The sequence below is a fragment of the Rhinichthys klamathensis genome, unplaced genomic scaffold (genome assembly GCF_029890125.1).
Source record: "Rhinichthys klamathensis goyatoka isolate OS25496 unplaced genomic scaffold, OSU_Roscu_1.1 h1tg000020l_1, whole genome shotgun sequence".
NCBI classification, from domain to species: Eukaryota; Metazoa; Chordata; class Actinopteri; order Cypriniformes; family Leuciscidae; genus Rhinichthys; species Rhinichthys klamathensis.
Genome location: NW_026606571.1, coordinates 1,076,677 through 1,101,786, shown reverse-complemented (window position 1 = coordinate 1,101,786; position 25,110 = coordinate 1,076,677). Strand labels below are relative to the sequence as shown.

At 37.8% G+C, this 25,110-nt stretch overlaps 1 protein-coding gene across 3 annotated transcripts in view; it reads right to left on the bottom strand.

The window, feature by feature from the left end:
- arhgef25a (Rho guanine nucleotide exchange factor (GEF) 25a) overlaps positions 1–25,110 on the bottom strand; it is a 111,089-nt gene that overhangs the window by 8,847 nt on the left and 77,132 nt on the right. For 2 of the 3 annotated variants that reach the window (XM_056239081.1, XM_056239097.1), the window contains 13 exons: positions 19,731–20,041; positions 18,338–18,448; positions 10,222–10,367; positions 8,872–8,938; positions 8,402–8,505; positions 8,126–8,195; positions 5,077–5,166; positions 4,134–4,226; positions 3,148–3,198; positions 2,823–2,900; positions 2,211–2,402; positions 1,935–2,115; positions 1,255–1,472 (listed from right to left, as the gene is read on the bottom strand). In XM_056239081.1, the coding sequence (XP_056095056.1) occupies positions 1,255–1,472; positions 1,935–2,115; positions 2,211–2,402; positions 2,823–2,900; positions 3,148–3,198; positions 4,134–4,226; positions 5,077–5,166; positions 8,126–8,195; positions 8,402–8,505; positions 8,872–8,938; positions 10,222–10,367; positions 18,338–18,448; positions 19,731–20,041 (1,712 nt within the window). The remainder of the gene's footprint in view (positions 1–1,254; positions 1,473–1,934; positions 2,116–2,210; positions 2,403–2,822; positions 2,901–3,147; positions 3,199–4,133; positions 4,227–5,076; positions 5,167–8,125; positions 8,196–8,401; positions 8,506–8,871; positions 8,939–10,221; positions 10,368–18,337; positions 18,449–19,730; positions 20,042–25,110) is intronic. The other variant, XM_056239092.1, reaches the window with a different exon arrangement.

The window sequence follows — 25,110 nt, the reverse complement described above, 5'->3', positions numbered from 1 at the left end:
ACTAAGTGTCTATGCTCTGACGCCAGGTCAGGCCGTCCTGGTGGCACTTCGGGGTGAGTACGTTCCCCTGAATAGTGACTGGCTGGGGAATGATGTCACTGACAGCCCAGTGTGACCTGAGGGTGAGTGGATCTAGCATTTCATTTGAATTAGCTGGTTCGGACAGCTGTCACTGCCTGAGGGCATGCACTCCCCTTAGCATGGCGGCGTGGGTATATCGTTCCCCATAGCGTCGATGACGTATTGTTGAGTTCCCTTCGAAAGGGAACGTCTCAGGTTACGACTGTAACCTTTGTTCCCTGAGAACAGGGAACGAGACAATACGTCTCCCTGCCATGCCTCGGGGCTTGCCTGCCGTACAGTCCCTTCAGACGATAAGGTGATTTGTCATGTTTGCAAGGCGCCCTTATATACTTCCAGGTCGCACGTTAATCATTCACGTTAATGATTCACGGGCTGTCGCCGGTCAATGTGATTGACGTGATTTGATAGTGATTTCAGACACCTGTCACGCCTGAGGCGTTCCCCATAGCGTCGATGACGTATTGTCTCGTTCCCTGTTCTCAGGGAACAAAGGTTACAGTCGTAACCTGAGACGTTTTCTATCATGTATTTGTATTTCCACAACTTAATTATGTATGCATGTACAGTACTGGTTCTGATCTGTACCCCAGGGGGGTTTGACTTGCTGCTCTCCCCGCTCTGTCCAGGCATAGCAGCATGGACAGGCGTGGGAGTTTTGCCCAGAACAGAACCATACTGCCAACACTAACTATGCTATAACTATAATAAATGTGTATACCTGACTAAACTAATCTTATGCACCATTTAGGATTTAAATTGGAATTCAGCCTCATCTGTAAAAGTGGTAACCTGAAATTGTTAACTTAAAGAGAATTTCTTACCTGATTTACCTATAAAAATGAGTTTTGTTGGTATATGTTAATGTAGGTTGACTCAATGATTTATTTTTGCCTTTATTCTGCCTTTATTCTGGTCTTCAGTTGAAGAGAGGACAGGAAGCGAAGTGAGAGAGAGAGAGGGGGGCGGGATCGAGAAATAACCACTAGCCGGGACTTGAACTTGGGTCACTTGAAGCCAACCGTGCTACATTTTGGAGCGCTGCCTACAAGGCCATCAACTTCGACAGGCTACCATTTGTTCAATATAGGTCTGATTGACAGTGGAGATGACCACACAAAAAACCTAGGTGCGTGAGGTTCAAGCAAACCTCAGATGACTGAAATCTCTTACCTCTGGCTGTGAGTGGTCATCAGTGGGGACCTGGCTGGGCAGGTAGAGAGAGGGCAATGATGTGTTACAGGAGCGCAGGCAGGGCAGCTTGTGTCGGTCGATAGATGCTGAGGAGTGAGGCCTCAGACCAACCACTGCTGACAGAGGAGGCTTCATGCTACGACCCAAACTGTTGCTCTTGCTCTCCCTTCTCTGGTACTCAATGGGCGACTGCAGGGCTGAAACACACAAAACAAAATGGATAGAGTAGCCATATTTAATTTGCCAAACAATAACAAGGCCTGTTAACATGCAGTTAAAATGACTTCCTAGTTCATGTTCATGTTCAGAATCAGATTTTCCTTTTTTCCACTGGAAATTCGTGAAGTTGTATTTTCAAAGATTTGACATTCAAAGTTTGAAACTAAGGAAGACTGTTTGACATATTGAACAGACTGTTCTTCAATCCCTCAAACCTTTGTTTATTTTTATGTCATTTAAATATGGAAGGTACTTTGACTATGGTTTATTACTTTCAGTAACTGTTGAGGACTATAATGAAGTGTAAAATGAGCACTGAGTTTAGATATCACTTAAATGTTCATCCATGAATGGTTTGAACATCAGTCTAAAACAGCTTCTGAGGTTGGGGGCTGAGCTGAAATCCGCTGGGTGTATGGTGTTCACTTTGTGAGTCTCACCATTGAGGAAATTGCGTTGGGTCTCCAGTATTTGACTCACGTCGCTGACCCAAGCCTTGCAGATGTCCAGCGACAAGGAGTGCAAGACAAATCGCACCGTGCTGCCATCAGCCCCCCGAGACGTCAGGGCAAAACGATTAGGGTCACTGTCTACACACGTCTCCACGCCCAGACAACTTATCTGAAAGAAGAAGCTATGTTAACACATGCAAACATACTGCGTAATGTGGAAACCTTATGTGATAATAACTTCCTCTAAAGGGGTCGAAAGCTCACCTTAATACTGTTTTTAAAAATATATCCAGGTAGAGAAAATCCCTTTTTCCTGTCTATTGGCTCACTGAAGATGACAAGCTGTTCAAATAGGAAGACCCGTCTCTCCTTAGTGCGGGAAAGGAAGCTGCTGTCCTGTTCTGTGACATTGAACGTGTCTTGCTGGAGAAGTTTTCCTTGTGCTGTGATCTTCCCCTGAAAAAAGAAAGAAAATGTGGTTTTAGGGCAGGGATTTTCAAACCCTTTGGGACCCCCAAATATGATGATAAGCTTTCTAAAATATGAACACAGGTAATTATATATATATATATATATATATATATATATATATATATATATATATATATATATATATATATATATACATATATATATAGGATTCTTTGATGAACAGAAAGGTTTTTATTTGAAATAGATTATTATTATTTTTTTACAATATAAAAGTTTTTTTCAGTTTTTTCAGTTTTTCACTTTTGATCAGTTTAATGCTAATTTTTCCTCTTGCACTCTCTTGCAGAGCCCAGTTTGAAAACCCCTGCTTTAGGGGATCAGAGTGGCTTTCAGTATTTCCACAGACCGACAGCTTTAAACCACAGCCTGAGTCTGGCAACATACCTCAAAGCCTTGCAGCCGACCCACGTTCATCATGTCATTACAGCGCTTCGGAACAAAACACATCACCTCCACTGCTTTCTGTTAGAGAGATAGAGAGAGAGAGAGGGTGCAATGTGTGGAAACAGACCTCAAATCTTTATTAAATCCTATGAGAAAGTACAGTATTACTGATTTCTGGCTCAAACTGACACCAAAGGGAAGAAAAAAACACATGCTGGCAGGGTCAAGGAATCACACAATGTTCCTTGTTGGGATTATGTGTTTCTTCTGGTGTTGAGAAATAAAACTTGCATAACAGTTACAGTTTCTGATGAGTGACGCATACCTCCAGCTCTTCAGTGTCCATCCCAGCCTTTGTGTAGTACTTGAGGAAATCCTGTCGCGAGACACACAGCGTGAGCTCTAGAATGTTCTATTTTTGTTTCAGGGTCTATTTGTACTAATGGCTTTTTGTGTGTAAACTAATTAAGTGCATTCTGTGCAGTAAGCTGGCGGATACATGAACATGAACATGAATGTGGGTGATTCTACTCTTACAAAGCAGCTGAGAACCTTTGAGATTTCAGTTCGATTTTACAGTACAACAGTTGGCAACATTTGACCATTATTCTTCCATAAAAAGATCTTAATATGATGTGACTGGTAACAGGTCTGTGGTGTTACTGTGACAAGTTTCACACCAAAGGCATCAGCATACAAAAATTATAATTTCTTCTAAAGCAGTAATTGCCAACCAGGGCAGAATATAGAAATATACTATGGCTCAAAAGTTTGGAGACAGTAAGTAAAAAAAAAAAAAAACTTTTATTCTGCAAGGACGCATTCAATTAATTAAAAGTGAGAGTAAAGAAATCCAAAAAAAAAGAAAAAAAAAAAGACTGGAGTAATGCTGCTGAAAATTCAGCCATGCCATCACAGGAAAAAAAAAATGAAATATATTAAAATATACAGTTATTTATAATAGTAATAATACAATATTTCACAGTATTACTGTAGTTTTTATTTCTATTACTGCAGCCTTGGTGAACATAAGAGACTACTTTCAAAAACATAAAAAAAAGACCCCAAACTTTTAAAATGATAGTGTTAAAACAGAAACCCCTTAAAGTATTGTTTGATTACTGTATATATTTCTTAAAATTAAATACATCTGTATTACAATGTTGACAGTAATTTGATGTTCTAATTTTATTTATCAATGTGGAATTGATTTGACATGGTCCCCAACACTCCTAATAGAATAAGCCACGAGTGCTCAAGAATGTGTGTGATGTGTGTTTGTGTGCGTCTGTGTGTTGCACTCGGTTTCACCTTCAGTAGCAGCTGGTACTTCATGATCCTCTGCACGGGTTTGATGAGCAGGTCATTCAGCTGCAGCCTGTGACCCAGCTGCTGTTTCAGTTCCTGCACACAAACACACACAAACATGCACCTGATTGACTGATTCCTTTATGCACAAAGAGAGAAAACCAATGTTCTGCATAGCGTACAATAATACTACCCATACTATATTTTTTTTTTGCGGCATGCATACCATGTGAAGTATAAAATGCATGGAATACCCAGATGAGCTACAATGAGCTACCCACAATGCAATGCATTCAACTGCGATATTTAACATCTTTATTTTTGTAAATGTCATATGATCTGACTGCCAAAAGTTGAGCAAAAAAAAAGACAGCTAGACAACATTTGCTGAATTTAGCATGCAACACAGAGGTTATGTGACAAAAATCAGTTAACTATTGTAGGAAACATGCATCATTTACATCCGGCTTAAAATACTAAAAAATAGTAGGCAGTATACAGTACATACTGCGCAGTATGCATTAAGCTATGCATTGGTTTGCTGGTATTCCAATCCAAACATATCCAAACACTCTCCTTGATCCATTATCCCATAATGCCCTGCGATATCCATCTATAAAACCTAAAGTAACCCCAGCTATCAAACCTCTAAATGCTTTGGCACAGCACTGAGAAGAATCCATTAAGTGTCAAACTTTTCAATCAAGTCTTTCCCTATTTTGTCGGTTCCAAGAATTGATGGGTCAGTCAAGGCCTTCATGTCCACTGAGCGATTATTACACACACAGTGCAAATGGAAAGAGAGCGAGAGAGTCTGCCTTGAGATATTTACATAGATGGGCCTGTACGGCCAAAACAGGCCCTCGAGCTTAACCTGTGTGTCTTTGAGGACTCCACTAGAGCGTGTATACATGTGTTTGTGTGCTTGCTCTTCACATGCACTCACCTCAAAGTAGGTCTCGATGTATTCTGACACGATGTGCTCAGACTTAGGTTTGTTCTGGCAATAAACCACATACATGTGAAGCCGTCTTTCCTGCAGTTTGTGCAAACAGAGAGGACACAGTGAATTAGCTAAGTAGTTATACAGTGGACACAAAAAGTATATGTAAATTTAAGCCATGACAAAAATCTTTGAATGTCTTGGAATTAAATGACAAAATATCTCAGCAAGTAGTATTTATTTGAAAGAAATATAGCAACCTTTTCAAGCAAAACATTTCACAAAAAGATCAATTATAATAATAATGGTTATACTGTTAAAATGAAATAAACCAAATTCAGTCACTTTCTATGTCCACCGTTAATGTGATGACGACTATGCTAGTACACCTTGAGGGCAAGTGACTTCATGCAGCCACTTAGGGCCTGTTTTACACATGGTATTAAGATGCGTTTTAGTCGATCGGATCACAAGTAGACGAGGGAGAAGCATACCCGTTTACACCTGGTGTTTTAATCAATTTCTTTTGTTCACTTTCAACCACTTCACCAACTGTCCTGATTTCTTAGAGGGGAGGATCTATGGGCGCGTAAATATATGAGCCTATTTTTCAGATCTTTCGATCTAATGGACAAAATCAGCTTCAAACCAAACCTGGATCTCAAGCCAAAGTTTAAATCCCGTCTGGCAAGCATGCTTCCCATAATGTTTCCGCATTAGGTCAGTAGGAGGAGAGTAGGCAGTCTTATGTGGATGTTCGAACGCATTTGACCATTACTCTATGAAAGCAATCCGGTCGAATGCGTTTTCTAATACTTCGGAAGTGGTCAAAAGTGGACAAGCTCAAAACGTTTTAGACCCCGTTTACACATGTATTTAGCGTTGTCCACTTGTGATCTGATCACCCAAAACGCATCTTAATACCAGGTGTAAACAGCGCCTAAAATCACTTTGACACCAACTGGTTGCAGAAAAGCCATTGCAGTTAGTTCTGAGAAAAGTGTCCTTTGTTTGTAGAAACCACTTACCGGTAGTTTGATATTTTGTATCTAATGTAAAGACATTTAGGTATTTGTAAGTGTGACTTAAGTTTCCAAAAGTGGATTTTTTTAATATGTATAAACTAATTAAAGTACAATCTTATGTCCAGAAATCCTGTTAGTTAAAATTGTTGCCAATTAGACAAAACAGTAGCTGTGACGTTATAGAAAATATATCATTTAAGAAAAAATTACATTTATTGAAAGTTGATAAATTGGCGACTGGTGGTATTTTATCTAGTCAAATCATTCTTTCCTGATCCCATTAGTAAATGCAGCTAAAGAGACACATGAGGCAGCGGTGAACATGTATCATGACAGAGGTGATTCAATGGAAACTTTCAAGCTGCTGTAAGTGTTTAAACAGTTTGAAACAGACTCTGCCTGCAGTATAAGAGCAGTGTGCTGTTGATGGCATAGAGAGAGATTACAAAACACTGATGTAGGAGAGTGAGCAGAAGGCCATGTATAATTCAGTCCAATTATCCTCAATGTAATCAGAGACCCATTCTCTCTCTCACTGCATTCAGGTAGTAGGACGTTACAACTGGACACTACCTCTCACTCACTCACTCACTCACACACACACACACACACACACACACACACAACAATACACACAGACTGAGTTGCCTGGAGACAGGTCGATTGGATAGATGTCAAAGCATGAATGGTTCTGACAACAGATTGTAAGAGCTTCATATGGACCATGTGACAGAACACCGCACAAAATTCATTTCTTAAATCAGCATTTGTGTCGTTTTACCATAAAAATAACAATGAGCAATGTAAAAATATTTTTTGTTACAGTAACAAAAAAGTAATTCTAAAAAATAAAAATAAATTTAATTAACTTAATTAACCCCACTATTTGTTAATTTATGCTTAAACAACTATTTGCCAAAAGTAAAAATACTTTTAATTAATTTATTCAAATATTTTATTTGTAATATATACTACAATGTATATATATATATTTAAAAAAATATATATATATATTATATAATAATATCCTTGTACTATGTTTAGTAAATTTTACTGGAAAACAGCTAACAATACTGATTCAGAAAATGACTTTGGCAGTGTAATGCATGTCCATATAAGACTAAGACCAGCTGAAGGATTTTGCAACCCATCGTCTCAATTTATCTACGTTACACATCATTGACTGGAAGTTGGGAAGTCCTGACATAACTTCAGTGTCTCACAAGGTTGTAATGTACTGTATGAGTTAAAAGAGGGGGTGAGAGCAGGGGCTGAGGAAATTTGAGAGGGGGGTGGGGGAGGGAGAAATGGGGGTTCTTGTTTGTGAAAGGAAAAAAGACTGTTTCTCATTACCTGCCAATTTCCCAATACGCTTGTTTCATAGTTTGACTCAACCTTTAGATTTGTGTTACAAGTTTCTTTATTCCCCTCAAGCCTTTTAAAGTTACCCAAAGGGCTCAGACTCATTAAACAGTAGAAAGGGCAAATGCTGGCAGACGCCAATTTGTACAGTAACTCTTGAAAGTGCTTTTCATTTAAGCAAAACGCTTTGATTCACCACAGAAACTTATATCACAGCATGTGGCAGCTTTAAACAAATTACTGCTACTGTGAAGTACTTCCACAACTGTAAATCTGCAAATTTTAGTTTTTCACATGTACGCCTGTGGGCGCCGGGAATTGTGTTGTTTCTTCTTGGCGAGTTATTTATGTGTGTATGTCCATAGTGTAGGACTGAACTCCAGAAATAGACACGGTGTGTAAAGAAGCAATGTTATAAAGGACATAGCCGTGCTTGTTATTCCTCCTTTGTTTTTCCCGCCTTTTTTTCCCTTGTGGTGATGAGACAATAGACACACAAGCAAATACACAGTCTTAAATGAGCTGTATTAGTAACAGGAGGGACAGAAATAGAGTGGGATGATGGGACGATTAATGGGGTGTTAAAGTGTGTGTGTTAGAGGAAGTTTTGCTCAGTCTTGCTAGGCACAGGCTGATAGAGGAAAGCGAGAATAATAGAGACTTACATGTTTGATAAAAAGTTGGGCCAGTCGTTCAGGCTCAGCCACACATTTCTCCAGCTCACTCAGGAAATAACTGAGATCAGAACAGAGGAGAGATTAGACATACAGCTCACCATAAGTCATCAGTTGGACCATATGGAATCTGCATGCACTAAATTACAGATATTTTCCCCAAAAATCTGTGCAGAAAATGCAAGAAAATTTTTTGAGAAAGTTTAGGAATATACTGAAAGTCTTGTCAGATTCATGATACACACACACAAACACAGATAAACCCACTCTTTATGCCAGTCGTAGATCTGATGAATATTCCCAAACACTATTTTGTCTTTTCCCTTCATGTCTTCTGGAACTCCTTTAGCAATCATAGAGCCCATGTAGCCCTGCGAGAGACAGAACATGATGAACTTCCATAACTCATGACCCATAAAAACACTTTTATTATTAAATCTAAGGCATTTCAACAGAGATACAATATCCCACTCATAAAAAAAAAATGTAGATCATCATATTCCAAATATTTTAAATCCAGGCACCATTATTTTGATTTATACTGTGATTAGTATTACAGCTGAGAGGAATTCGGGTCAGTTCATGTATCAAATCTAATTCTGCAGTGATTAAATGCTCTGAAATGCATTCGAATTATTCTAAGATTACAGGAAAATTGATAGCGTTCCATAACAGAGTTGATCAAATCCACATGTGATTTGTGAATTGATATTTTAACCCCCCCAAAAGAAGCTCACCTCCACAATAAGTCCTAGATCAGCTACATACAGCTTTTCTGTCTCTATCAATTCTTTCAGAACATACCTGTAGAACAGAAGAAGTCAGCTTTCATTCAATACATTAACAATATCTTACAGCTTAAAACATGTGCTGGGAATATAGGGTGTGATATTAGCAGAGCTCTGACTTGTGCAGAATATTAATAATCAAGGAGCTATTTGTGGACCAGATGAAGGGCCTGTTTTATCGAAACGGGTGAATATCCCAGCTGGAAAATCCATGTTATGCTGGTAGCTTTGTTTGGAAACACGGTAGCTTGTTTCTTTGGTCATTAACTGGTCTAAGATTATCTTTACATGGTTTAAGATGAGCTTTAGCTGTTTAATATGATCATCAGCTGGTCTAAGTTGGTCACTAGCTCATTTAAGATGGTCATTAGCTGGTCTAAGATTATCTTTAGCTGGTTTAAGATGATCTGTTGCTGGTCTACCAGCCACTATGTTCCAAAAACCAATTTGACCTGTTATTATAGCCAGCAGATAGCTGGTTTCTCGCTGGTTAAGAACATCATTAGTCTGATTATCTTTAGCTGTTTTAAGATGAGCTTGAGCTGTTTAATATGATCATCAGCTGGTCTAAGTTGGTCACTAGCTCATTTAAGATGGTCATTAGCTGGTCTAAGATTATCTTTAGCTGGTTTAAGATGATCTTTTGCTGGTCTACCAGCCACTATGTTCCAAAAACCAATTTGACCTGTTATTATAGCCAGCAGATAGCTGGTTTCTAGCTGGTTAAGAACATCATTAGTCTAAGATTATCTTTAGCTGGTTTAAGATTATATTTAGCTGGAAATTAGTTCATCTAAGAAAGTCATTAGCTGGAATAAGATTTTCTTTAGCTGGCTTAAAATGATCTTTTGATGATTTACAGTTCCCAAAAAAAAACAGTTCAACCTGTTAAGGCCGACTGGTAGTTGGTTTCTAGCTGGTCTAAGATGGGCATGATGAATCCAATTTTGTCAATAGATAGTTAATTAGATGGTTCAAGCTGGTCATGATCCTCCAGCTACCATGATCCAAAAACCAGTCTGACCAACTAAAGCTGTTATGACCAGCCTGCCAGTCTACCAGCTTGAAGCAGTTAATAACCCACCTACTCGTTTAAACTGGATTTTCCACCAGGGATGACATACTGGTGTGCTGATGAACATCTGATGTCTGCTCTGTTAAATATTGCAATTTAAATCTCAAAGTAATACAGCATTAAAAAGATCTAAATTAAGCTTTTCTGTTACATAAGCTGTCTTAAATAAGAATTTCTTAGGGTTACATAACTCAATTTGCAAATGAAGGAGATTTCACACACACATGCTTTTTTCTAAGGCACTCTTCCGATCCTCTTCGCTGTCTATGGTGTCTGATGATTGGCTGGAGTTGTCATCCATCAACACGGAGCCATTGTCGTCAGCCTGTAGACTGGTGCACTGGGTGAACTGCACACACAGAGGGGATAACTGTGAATAAGAGACGAGAAGTAATGCTGAAATGTTATTCACTTTGGGGATGGCTGCAGGGACAAAGAGGAATAATACAGAGGAGAGAGAGCAGGGTGGGAAAATAAGAGCTGTTGTAATAGCTCAGGTTGCCTAGGTGACAGGAGAGGAGCATGCTGGGTCTGCTGGCGACAGTGACTGAATGATAACAGGAATTATCAATAATCATGACACCAGAGACGGAGTAGATACCGGTACTCTACTCTGAATATCAATGCCACTGACCCCATGAAGTCACCACGTTCTCAGAGAAATTCGAGTCAAATTGTTTTGGTTGAAACTGAGCATTGTTTTAGCGGAGGATAGATGTGCAGACAGCCCTGCAAGTCGTTCAATGATTTGAGACGGAAAGAGGAAGTCTGAAGACGTCCTGCCTTTGTTAATGTGTTTATTAATCAGAGGTAAAACTAGAACATAAACTATGCTATAAATCCTCACACTTTGTCACGTCCCTCAGTTTTTTTTGTGTATTAAGGATTAAGGATTTCCTAAAACAAAAATATAAAGTAAATTGTTCCACACCATTTGTGCTACATAGATGAATAATTCACCTAAAATCCTGCAACTTGTTGTGAGAAAATGTTTATTAAGTTACTTAAAATGAGATCGCATTGTGAAACCGCATAGGTTTGTGCTAATGATCGTATTTATCTATACACACGTTTTTATATTGGCCAGTTGATTTTTCTATTCAATAACCTTACAGCTAACCTTTGCGCATTATCAGATTGTCATTAAAGGGATAGTTCACACTAAAATGACTCACCCTCATGCTATTCTAAACCTATATGAATTTCTTTATTCTGCTGCACAGAAAATAAGTTATTATGAAGAATGTTGGTAACCAAATAGTTTTAGTGACCATTGACCTCCATTGTATGGACCAGAAAAAAGGAGGGGTGCCGTTCGCAGAACTTTGCACACTAGAAGAGAAGCGCCACGTCTTTAAAATAAGAAAACATTTCAGAATCCTCCATTATAATTGTACCAAATCCTTGTTAATGTACATAAAGACTTCATCCTAGTCTGTAAGACTGTACATTGTAATACTAGAAACAGTACTAATAGTATTAGTTAGGTGCCAGATATGTTATATATTCTTTTAAGCTTAATTTATGACTGTGAATAATCTGTATCATGGGAGAATAGAGATCACGATTCTCCCACGATTCTGAAAGTAAAACATAAGAGAACCAAACAACATAATATGTAAATTACTTGAGGTTCTGACAAAATGCTCTAGCCTATTTAATGTTACAAACGAATCTATTTAGAAATGTCTATAATGTTATAAATTAGTATAATAAAAATATTTATGAATTTAAAATAATGTTATAAATTAGTATAATAAAAATATTTATGAATTTAAATGAATTCATTATGTAAAAAATCGTTTGAAAATAATGAATGAAGACTTGTTTCGTCCAAAAATTTTAAACAAATCTCTTGAATGAATGATTCAGTGATACATCAAATACATTTTAACAGTCACTGGTCACCACCAACTGGAAAAGGAACCACTTGCCATTGTTTTCCCTGCTGTGTGTCTGCAGTAGTGTACATCAATAGACATATTCGCCTTTTGTTGGAACAAAAACAAATCTCTACAAACAAACGGAAAAAAATTACACCCATTTATTGTGTTTCCCTGCCTCTGGCTCGTTTCCACCGAGCGGTACGGTACAGTACAGTACAGTACAGATGAATACTGGCCACATAGAGTTAGCAGTTTTAATCTGTCGTCCATCTCTTTTGACCCGGAGTCCCAAATCAAAAACAGTACATTCTTTATTTCAAAAATAAAGATTGTTGTAACCAGAGAAAATAGGCCAGGCTACTTCTTTCCAGCATAATCACATTATGAGGTCAACTCTTAGTTTAGCATTTCCTTTAACATATTTAGTTTCCCCCAAAATTCGTTTTATTTATTTAAATATTTATCTCCTCGCACATTTATTTATTTATATATTTATTTAGTCAGGAATATGTGGATTTAGGTAATATTTATTTGATTCGTTTATTTGTAAATTTTTTTATTTATATATTTATTTATGTAGCAATAATTTTGTGGACTTATTTATTTATTCATTCATTAATTTGAGTAGCCTGTTTATTTATTTATTGCTTTTACAGGTTTCGTCCTCCATATGTAACAGAACTACCACAGTAAAAATTACAATTCATAAACGCAGGGTAGCCTATTCAACACGGTCATCAGATATGCGGAACAAGGACTGTTTGCATTATGCATGATAAGTCCTATTACACTAGTAAAACCTTTATAACTGCAATTAAACAATAGGCTCAATATGTTCAATAGGCTAACTGATATCTGCTGAACATTTGGAATAAAAATATGCTGAAAACCGAAACAATAGCATGTCACAAACGAAACACGGCTTATTAGTTTATTATGCTGCTGTTACGAAAATTGAACAAATAAATAAATAGGGCTAAATAAATAAACGACGAACTACAGTAAAGTTATATAGGACAAAAAACGTTTTGTGTTTATAATAGTTATTGTGTTTGCAGATTATAGTATTATTTCAGTTATCAGACATAATGTAGGGTATCTTTTTATTATAATTTTTTTTCTGTTCTATTCTTCTATTTACAGAATCGACAGAAACAATCTCATAGCCCACCAGTTGAAGAGATGTTTACACCACTGATGTTTAGTATACCAAAGTGCTGTAGCCTAGGCCCATTCAAATGATAAAAGATAAAAACAAAACAAAACCAACAATAAGCTATAAAAATGCAATAGCCTATATCAAAAATATATTTTGGTACCATTCACAACTTTTGACAGTGGAAACAGAAATAATTGCGTACCGTATTGTACCGTACCGCTCGGTGGAAACGAGACATTAAATGCACTAAAGGCTTGGTTAACGTCAGTCACCTGTGGAGTATCACTTTATCTTCATTCTCAGGACCCCGGTTTCTCACTCTCTTTCTGCGTGTATTGTGATAAACACAATACTCACCTTCCACTACTATAACGTCACACATCCTCCTCAAAACAAGGATTCCTATGCACAGACCTTGTGACTGATAGCACATCTCCATCCATCTATTCTGATATCCCTTTTTTCAGTTTGTTTGTTTATTAGAGCTTTACAAAGCACTTCCTTTGCTTATGAGGGTGTTATTGTGTTGTGTGTGAGAGAAATGTGGCAGTCTATTCAGAAACGATGTGAATTACAATGAACGGAAGTTCCTTACATCATTTGATCATTTACTCACTCTCATGTCGTTCCAAATACGTGTGATTTTCTGTCTTCCGTAGAAAAAAAAGGAGACATTTTGAATAATCTGCTCTGGTTGCTCTTTTCCCACACAATTACAATGAAAAGGGACTAAAGATTTCAAGTTTAATTGAAACAACTCACTGAAAATTAACTGATTTGAAACACTTTTATAATGCACTTCAAATTCATAATGTTCTTTTTGAAGCTTGGATTTCTTGAAAGCTTCGTCATTGCAATTGGATGAAAAAGAATGACCAGTCCACAGAAGAAAGTAAGTTAGGGAAAACATTATGTTAAGTAAATGATGACAGGACTTTCATATTCATATTTTAATTTGACTCTGTTTCACAATTAATTATGTTATGAAGCTCATAGGGATCTGTAAGATTTTTTTTTATGTTTCTTCTTATGCGCACAGCTTCATTTATTTGATTACAAATGCAGTAAAAACAGTACAATTGTGAAATATAATAAACATTTTACATAAATGTTTTCTATTTTAATATATTTAAAAATATTATTTATTCTTGTAATGGCAAAGCTAAATTTTCAGCATCTTCAGTGTCACATGATCCTTCAAAAAATCATTCTAATATGCTGATTTGGTACTCAAGAAATATTTCTTATTATTATCAATTTTGAAAACAGTTGTGCTGCTTAACATCGTTGTGGAAACCATGACACATCTTTTCTTCAGGATTTTTTGATGAATTGAAAGAACAAAAGAACAGTATTTATTTGAAATAGATTTTTTTTTTAACAAATGTAAAAGTCTTTAATGCCTCTTTTAATCAATTTAACATGTCTCTGCTGAATAAAAGTATTCATTTAAAAAAAATTAAAAATAAAACCCCAAACCGTGCAAGCGGTGTTGTAGTTCAGCGTTACAACCTACAATTTGCTGATGGGTGCGTGCCGTTAAGGCCTGTTGGAGTATCATATTACACTGTTGTGTTGTTTTCTGGTGCGGGGTGGTGTTTGTGTGTTTTAGAGCAGTGCGATCACTCCTGCCTGGTTCGCAAGTCTACTCAGATCATTTCCAGATGTTTTTTGGCACAGCCTGCAGGAGAATCCCCCACTCTTGCACTTTCCCATTTTTATCTTCACCCAGAAGCCCGGAGTCTTTACTCGGACCTTTAATAAAAACCTGAGATCATATTGGTTGTTATTTTTCTACAGGAAATTGTTCAAGTTAGCTTGAGCAGAGGGAGGTAATCCAACCTTCGTTTTATGTGGGGGTACACGTGCACTCATGTTACGGTTATATCATCAGTGGTTCCTCGCTCAAACTGCTGTGTCAGACCTACATTTGTGTGGGGAATACAACAAGACAGCCAGTTTGATAACATATGCTGCGTTCCTCTGTCCAGGAGACAGGCCGGATCCGAGGAGCGCTTACATATTCATTCAGGAATTTTCCATTAGCCAACAAATAACAAACTCACGCTGGATCCCCACAGCAAATCTTTCTGTGTCAGGTACAAAGCGGGCTGTCAGCTGAGCTGAATCAGAGACAGAAATGAATATGATAAAACTAAAACCTCAGCCTCTCTATGGAGAGAGACAGGAAGTCACAGAGTAATGCATAACATTGAAGAGCAACACCAATACTAAGTAACTAGCCCCAATACACACTGCAGAATGTTTGTCTTGTTTTCCAGCAAAACGTATAAATATCTATATAAGAGGGAAAATAGCTGCATGAGATATTAAGGGGGACATTTATTATAATGGTTAACCATTAGCACTATTCATTTGTTATGGACTACGTTTTCAAAAGTATGGGGTCAGTAAGTGTTTCATTTTCTTCATTTATTCAGAAAGGACACATCAAAAGCAGCAGTAAAGACATTCATAATGTTACAAAAGATTTATTTTATTAATTATATTTCAAATTATATTTTAACATATAACATTAACATAAAAAACTGTTTCAAAGTTTAATAATATTTCACAATAATATTACCGTTTTTACTGTATTTTTGATCAAATAAATGCAGCTTTGTTGACCATAAGAGACTTTTCAAATAAATTAAAAAAAATCTTACTGACCCCCAACTTTCAAATGGTAGTGTAATTTAAAAAAACTTAAATTTACCGCAACGATTGTCCTTGTAAATAATGCCTGAGGCTGTGATTAGTATCACTTACAAGTCTAGACCTGAAGTTCATGTTGTTTCTTAGTATATTAAATTGATTTCCAATTAGAATCACAGTGCTTAAGATCTCAGTCTCTAACTCTTTTTGTTCTGCACCTCTGGTCATAATTACCTTTCACCACTCACCTTCTGATGAAACGATCGAATGAAATAATGAATGTTATTGCATTTAGCCATTAATCTGGATTTGCATTACCTCTTCCAGCTATTGTGATTGTTTATGTGTGTTTTGTATTCATTTGTGTGCTCTGGCTCAGATAGTGTACACGACATACAAAAATATACAGTGGGGTCCAAAATGTCTGAGACCAACATTGAAAATCTTGAGTTTTAAATTTGTAAATAACTATAATTTTAGCACTAGAAGGAAGAGGATAAAAGCAATAGATTCATGTTAATGTTTCAATTGAATTTTTCCCTTAAATTGTTATGCTGATAATATACACTACCGTTCAAAAAGTTTAGGGGCAATACTTCTATTTGAGGAAACACATTAAATTTATCAAAAGTAAATAAATGCTGTTCTTTTGAACTTTCTATTCAACCAAAAATCATTAAAATGTATTGCGGTTTCCACAAAAAAATTTAAGCAGCACAATATAATAAATAATAATAAATGTTTCTTGAGCACCAAATCAGCATATTAGAATGATTTCTGAAGGATCATGTGACACTGAAGACTGGAGTAATGATGCTGAAAATTCAGCTTTGCATCACAGGAATAAATTACATTTTAAAATATATTAAAAATATTATATATTAAAAATAATTTTACCGACCCCAAACTTTAGAACAGCAGTGTAATTTGTGATGTAATTTTTTTATTAAAATAGAAAATACAAATTATAAAACAGATAGTTCCGGTCCTTGATTATGATTATTTGAGCTGCGTTCAAAGCCTTTGTAAATTACACTACAAACATAACCCTGTGAAACGTATTACATCAGTATTACTGCGCCACTGCGTCTGTGTTGGCAACCATTCCGCTTCTGAAGACATACATTGAATGATGAAAGATTAATATTTTTTATCAATAGCATTACATTTTTGTGTCTGTGTGTTTATTTCATGAAACCTTACTAGGTATGTGGAATAGCCATTTTATAAAAGCAATAAGCCTGCAAGCTGTGATTTATAGTGAATTTTGAACAGCTAATAGGGGTTTTAGGCGCTCTGCGTCATGCCAAACAACGGCCCTTAGCTGTTCCAAATACACTGTAAACCACAGCTTCTTGGTTTAACAGAACCCAACATAAGAACATAAGAAGTCTGTTTGATCAATGTGTGTTTTCACTTTTAAAGGTTCAACCTGTAGAAAAGAGCCTGGCAACAAATGACCCATCAGTCAAATGACCATCTGGCCTCTCTCACACTCAGCGTGGATACTAACACATTGAACCCCTGTGCAAACTGACAAAAAGCCCCTAATACAACCTTGCAACCTCCTTTCTTGTTTTCTCTTTCCATTATTCATTCTTACTAAGAGTCTATGTACAGAAGCCTCTGCTTCAGATGACATGTCCACAGACTTTTGATGGGCGGTGTGAAGTCTGATGTTAAAAGGTTTTATTTGAGACACTTACAGCAAGTAAACAAGATCCTTTGATCACACCTACAGTGACCCCAAAAAGCATCTATACAAAGGCCCTGTTTACACCTGGTAATAAGATGCGTTTTGGTCGATCGGATAGATGAGGTAGACAAGGGAGACACATACCAATTTACACCTGGTGTTTATATCCGTCTCTTTTGTCCAGTTTCAACCACTTCTGTCCGGATTTCTTCGAGGGGAGGGTCTATGGCGGGTAAATGTATGTGGGTTTTTTTCACGATCTTTCAAACTAATGGACGAAATAAGCTCATGCTACTCACATATGAACATGACCGGAGAAAACAGAAAAACATACGGAGAGCAGCAGCTTTCGTTTCTGCTCTGATAGCTGCGAAATCAGGCCGAACGCGGTGAGCGCGTGTTAAAAATCAGGAATAGTGAGAGAACATTGTGCTTGATACATTTTTCGTCTTCAAACCAAATCTGGATCTCAAGCCAAAGTTTAAATCCCGTCTGGCAAGCGTGCTTTCCCATAATGTTTCTGCATTAGGTCAGTAGGAGGAGAGTAGGCAGTCTTTTGTGGCTGTTCACATTCGACCACATGAAAGCAATCCGGTCTAATGTGTTTTCGACTAACTCCGGAAGTGGTCAAAAGTGGACAAACTCAAAACGTTTTAGACCCCGTTTACACCTGTATTTAGTGTCGTCCACTTGTGATCCGATCTACCAAAACGCATCTTAATACCAGGTGTAAACAGGGCTTGAATTATAGTTTGAATTATATATTTCTTTTTTAATCAAATGTAGCAATTTTATGTTTTACTTTATCCAACAAACTTAAAGAAAGAGCACATGCACACTTTTTTAGGTAAAACATTTGATTAAAGTACATTTAAATACATTATGGTTTAAAAAAGTATTCAAAATGAATCCAATAGTCTGATTCTGGCAATCTGACTTACCTGTGTATGTCCTAGTGTGGTGGATCCCAGTGGAGAGTCTGACTGCAAGCTGTAGGACTGCAGGTTACCGGGATCGCAGTCACAGAGAGCAGGCAGGCCATCTCTCCACTCCTGCACACACAAACACACATAAAATACTGCTTTAAAACAAACAGGAACCACAACCTTCATGGTCTTTCACAAACATCAATATTCAGGTCAAAATAGAGCTGACCCATAATTCCTTTCTCTGTGTGACTACGATGTGTGGTTGTGTTAGAGGGTCCTAGTAATTAAAGGTCACATCAAACAGTTCTTTCGGACAGAGGTGAACCACAGGGCTCCAGTGAGCAGTTGGTTGCACCGTTTGGTGCAATTCACACAGCATTATGAAAAACAGAGACATCTGTACTGTGATGTATACTGATGTTTTCTGTAAGAGGCAGTCTTTCCCTCCATATTGTGATGTATAACCGAGTGAAATGACTTAGAAACAAGAAAAAATGTAAGGCGGGACTTGATTTTGTCTATCGGGAATTGATTGGAATGGATCGTTGGATCATTGCGGTTTGCTATTGCTGTGATCTCATGTGAGTGACAGGTTGTCCTGCCCTCACACCAGTAAACACGTCATCAGAGAAGAGAAGAGATGTTGTCGCAAGGCGGAGGGGATGTTATTTTGATTATAGTTTACGAGAGCACACAAATAAATAAAAAAATTTAAAAAAATTGTGCACTGATAAATCATTTATAATAAACACTGGGGTGTGCGATATATATTGTCTACGATAATATCGTAATTTTTGTTTTGATGTGCTATCTGACATTATCGAGTATGTCCCTCACTTTGCAAAAACCAAACACAAAAAATATTGCCTAAAGAGTGCATACACTGCAATGATGCATACACTCTGAGCTGCATTAAACAGTCTGTGTAAATACATCTAAATGCTACTTCAGATGCAGCTTCTGTGTTTCCTCTGCATTGCAAAGACTGATTTTGATTGATTGGTAACAGCCCTTTAGTGTCATATTATTCTAATTGAATTTTTTTATTAAATTTCTGTCACTGCTGCGAACCACTGCGCAAAATATGAAGAATAACAAAAACTTTACGAGTCAGCTGTCCACGGCAGTCCCAAACCTGCCAAGGCACCAACACTATAACACACTCAGCAAAATATTGTCTGATCATCATTATCGAAAAAAACAACAACAATCAGATCCGGAAAATATCTAGATGTAATTTTTTGTCAATACGCACACCCCTAATAATCACTGCAACATTCCATAAAAAAGAATGGCCAATTCTAATTTCACTTTAAAAACAGAATACAAAGGCTTCTTGATACTGATAATGAAAAATATCGAGTGGTTTGAGTGAAAACATCCCACATCACAACATTTTCCTTACCAGCTCTTTGTCTATGACTGGCAGGATGGTGAACTGCTCCTCTGTTGTTTGCGGGCTGCCCAGGTCTTGGCTGCTCCTGGTGGGTGGAGGCGGTGGTTTGCCATCCAGTTTGCGGACCTGCCGCTCCCCCTTCGCCGTTCCGGTCGCCCCGGCGCTTAGTTTACGCACCGGATTGGTCAGCCACTTCTTCAGGGTGCTGACAGAGCGACGGGAGCCAGGGGAGTTTGGGGCCGAACTGCCCGAAGCCTGGGGCGGCAGAGAGGCCACCGAGGTGGAAATACTGCCCTCACTGCCAGCGGCTGAGTATGAGTCTGTACAAACAGAGAGAGTGAAGAGAGAGAGGGAAGAGGAATTAAGTCGGGAATAACCATCTGAGAGGACGACAGCAAGGGAAAACTAAATAAATCTGCCTTATATATAAACACACTCAATATAAACACACTATAATACTAAATATGGCCCATAGCTTAGACATTGTGAAGATTTTTTCCCATCTCAGACTTCAGGCCTGTGAGTTTCTTCAACTATGGACACTTTTGACCCTGTGGACTTTCACCAAATACACTACCATTAAAACATTTGGGGTCGGTAAGATTTTTTTTTATGTTTTTGAAAGATCTCTCTTATGCTCATCGAGCCTGCTTTTATTTGATGAAAAATCATGTAAAAACAGTATTATTATTACGGTTTTACTGTTTTCTGTTATAATATATTTTAAAATGTAATTTATTCCTGTGATGCAAAGCTGAATTGTCAGCATCATTACTCCAGTCTTCAGTGTCACATGATCCTTCAGAAATCATTCTAATATGCTGATTTGGTGCTCAAGAAATATATATATATATTTTGCTATCTATGTTTAAAACATTTTTTTTAAAGGTGACATATGAAAATCAGACTTTTTCCGTGTTTAAAGGGTAACTAAACACTAAACCAACTTTTTTAAATTAATGATCTGTAAGACTGGGGCTTTATTAGTACTGTTCATTGATTCGAGTAACTTTTTTGACATTTGGGTATAAAGTGTTTTAATTCTACAATATATGGTGTAAAAACATCTGAGTGCTGCCCTCTTCAGGTTGAACGGTGGCTACTGCAGTTGAATTTTCCTATTGGATGTTTGCGGTAGTTCGTGACGGTAGCGGTGAGAGCTGACGTAAGCAGGTTTCAGCTTACCACACCCTTGGTACGAGCTACCACGTCCATGGCAGTATAAAAACCATCTTGTTTCGTCAAAACCACTGTAGCGAGTCAGGAGTTGGAATTGCGAGTATTGAAAACGATCAGGATAGAGTATCCGTTCATCCCCTCTATCTCCGCCCACTTTTCCAGCATTTTTCAAATATTGCCAGTGGGTGGAGTCAGGCTCTGACCAGGGGTTTAGTTACCCTTTAAGTGCTATAATTGGGTCCCCTGTGCATCTACCAACCCAGAAAACGTAAAAAGTGACAACCCAGTAACTTTGTTTTGGTAAGCCTTTATCTGCAAGCATGTCAAAAAATAAGCCGATCAGATTTCGCTCCCCTTCTGACGTAGGAAGGGGATAATATTACCGCCCCTTAATCTGCACGTTTCTACCCACGGCGCCGCCATTTGGTTAATACAAGCCACAACAGTGTAAACAGTTCTAACCCAATGGCAAAAGTTCGAGCAAAGCATGCAAACTGTTGTCGTTGGCCCCACAGACAAGCACAGAACACTATTTAGAGTCCCAGCCTCAGACAAGACAAGAGAGCAGTGGATTAATTCTATTTTCCATGGAAATCCCCCAGAAACAGATGAATTAATGTAACTCCACAACAACTACATAAATGTATCCACTAACCATTCAGAAACGTCCAGGTGCAGCCTAAAAGTGGCAAACTCTTCCTGGGTCTCTCTGTAAGGCTGCAATCCGCTACTGGTTATTTCTGAGATTTTGGATGAGTGAGATTATTCGCGTGTTTTGTTATTGTATCCGACTTTAGTGTAAAGGATCGTCCCTCTTCTGGTGCAAATAAATGCGCCACAGGAAAATTCTGCCTTTTTCATGAACATTTGCACTTTATTGTCATTTCTACCACATCAAATAATACTGGTTTTCATATTCTGGTGGAAATGACGGTGGTGGAAACAACAAATTTAAAAAACAGACTTTCCACTTGCCCTTTGTCTTGCTAAGGCTAATTTCATAGTTAGTTTTAAATATCCCAAATACACACATAACATCGACAAACTTTAAGCATAATTTGACAAAAAGGCTTGATGAGAAATGAGATGCATATATTCTGTTCTCACATGTAGTCTAGGTCAATATACAAGGACTTTTTTGTGCATCAACCTGTTTTGATAATGACACACTTGATTTTACTCAAAGATCTTTCTGTTTAAGTGCGAGTGAATCTTTAAGAAGAGCAAAGATACGCTAACAGAGTGATGAATGGCTCTATCGTTTACTGAAAAACAAATTTATGGAGATGCATTTGGAATGTAATATCCTAATTAGTAACCCTCTCATTTTTAATAATACATATTCATCAACACTGATATAAGGGTAGCAACAAAATCATGCGCATGCATGCATATGCATCTGTTGTGAGACCAGAAGTGCAAGAACTTTTAAGTACATTGTCATTCCTGAATGCATTTGTGTGTGATCGGTGCAGACAGGCCTCGTGCCACACATCCCAGTTAGTGTTAATCACATGAGGACTACTCAAACTGGTTTAGGGCAGACTTTGAGAAGCTACACTGGTTAGCCACGCTGTCGTGTGACCCTGGAGAGCTAAATATAGACCCCGCCCCAAAGTTGAGGCTCAGGCTGAGACTGCGGTGCTGGTGTCAGAGGGACCCTGGGAAAAGAACAGAGGGGGATGTGCACAGGAAGCACACTTTAATCCTCGTCCACAGGAAGGTCACCAACTTTTTTTGTTCTCTCACCACGTTGTGCCTCATGCCCCCCACTACTCTCTTCCTGACCCAGAACAGTGGCTGTCTGAGGTTATCAGCAGCAGAAAGGACAGGCTTCACATGTGTCAGTCTCTCGCCATTCTAATCTAGCCCCTGTTTGACCCCCTGATTCAGCCGAACACTGCCTGACAGGATGGCATAAACCAAACACACACAGACACACACAGGCTGTGTCAGTACCTGCTATATACCATTGCTAAACCAGTATTTTTCTAAAAGTAATTTTGAAGTTAAGCTTTATTTTCCATTAATTATGACATACTGAAAACTCAGTAGGCAGCTTTAACTAATCACAAATTAGACATGTCTTTTTTCTAGCAATGTGACTTACATTGGGTTTGTTCAGGGTCGGTTTGATTTCAGCAAAAAACACATTGTAAAAAATACAATAAAACAAATCGAAACAAACAACTATCTAAAAAATATATATCTAAATATAAAATAATCTTATTTTGAGACTATTGTGCATCCAAAGAATTGGGCATCATTGGGCATTGCAAGACAAACCGCTATTTTGTTTTCCTTTAAAACTTTTTGAGTCTCAAACAGGTTTAGTTTGAGAACCTTGTTTTAGAGTGTGTGTCCAATTATTTCACATATTTCACAACAAAAACAAATTTGAGAGCAAATGGGGGGGGGGGGGGGGGGATTATTGGTTTTGCTTGCAAAACTTTTCGGATGTATAATGCTCAAAAATAACTGGTAGCACTTTATTTTACAGTCCTGTTCCCCATGTACATACTATAGTAATTACAATAACTGGGCAATAACTATTGGTACTAACCCTGAACCTACCCCTAAATCTAACCTTAACCCATCTAGTTACCTTATATTACCAGTACTTTCTAGTACACTGCAAGTACATGTAAGTGCACGTACTGTAAAATAAGGTGCAACCTAATAACTCCCTAATAGACTCAAAAAAAAATTTTGGAATTAGAATGGGCATTATTTGTCTGGGGCACCCCAGGAATAAGTAACATATATAATGTAACATTAGCTGTTAATATGACCTGGGGGTCTCTCAGACTACAAACAGAACACAAGGGTTAATGTAGAGGTCCAACTAATTTATTAAGCTAAAGTTTTGTGTAGCAGAACCGACCTCGGATTTTTGCTGATACACAGAGAAACAACCCCTGTCGAGAACTAATCCACAAACTTTCCACTTTCATCAGGCAATAATCAGTGAAATAATGGCGCTGACCTCAACCCAAATGGAATTCAGCAGAACCTAAAGTGGAGGGATTATAACTCTTATTGCTGGCTAAACAGCAGGGCAAAGCTGCCTTCCTGATACTGTGCTGCTGTGTGCTTGGAGGGGGGTAGCTCTCTGTGTGAGCAACATGCCAGACTGTTCCTCCTGTGAGAGGAATGGTTTCATTCCACACTCAGTATGGATCCGACAGATTAAGAAAGAGTGGCAGTTATGAAAAAGCAAAACCTAATTCATTACCCTGTTTTGTTTTTTGAGCATGGAACTGAATGTTATCAGGAACTAAAGGCTGTTGTGAACCGGCAGCCACTGCTTACCGTATCCTCTACAAATCACCGGTGACACCCACATGAAACAATGCATGATCCATCACTATATTCCACATGCAGATTAAAAATTGTGTAACGTGTCATATTGCAACAAAGTAGATCTGAACGTTAAAGTAACACCAGGTAACTTTTCAACCTTCATAATATATTTCCAAGTCTCTTGTGATGGTACATCGACTTACAATAGGTTGAATGACACGTCTGCCATAGCCTGACATATGTCTGTGATATTTGTTTATTTGTCTTGTCTCAAGCTATAATCGATTTGTAAAATTTGCAGATTCATTTATGGTAGCTTGATATTATAATATTGACGATATATGGTTATTATCTACCACTCAAACATTGTATTGAAGTATCATATAGATCCAGTAAAACGGTAACCAATAGACTAGGCTACTATAATGACGCTGGCTTGTAAACGTGATCATCGCGATCATTTGTCGTTAGAAAAAAATAAAACCCATGAAATTATATTCATATGACATGCTGACAATTGCACGTGCATGTAGGATGACAGAGTTTACGACAGTAGTAGAGGTCTAGAGGACAATACTGTTTCCCAACTGTAGGGGGACCCCACCCCGAGAGCAAAAGTAACCTGGTGTTACTTTAAAAGATCGAGATCTCGATTCAAACACCCATGCAATCTTATTCCTATATGACAACGATTCACCTGTGTCAATTGAACATTTGACAAAATCACACCGGAAGATTCAAATCTGTGTTTTGCGCTTATTATTTCTTGTTATAGACCGTATTTAGCTCCGCCCCTTTTCAGCATTACGTTCATTGTGTTCTGTCTTCCGGTTATTCCACAGTATGAAGGTAAGATTTTACGGATTTATGAATGAACCGGTCTACTGACATTTGTTATGACATCCGC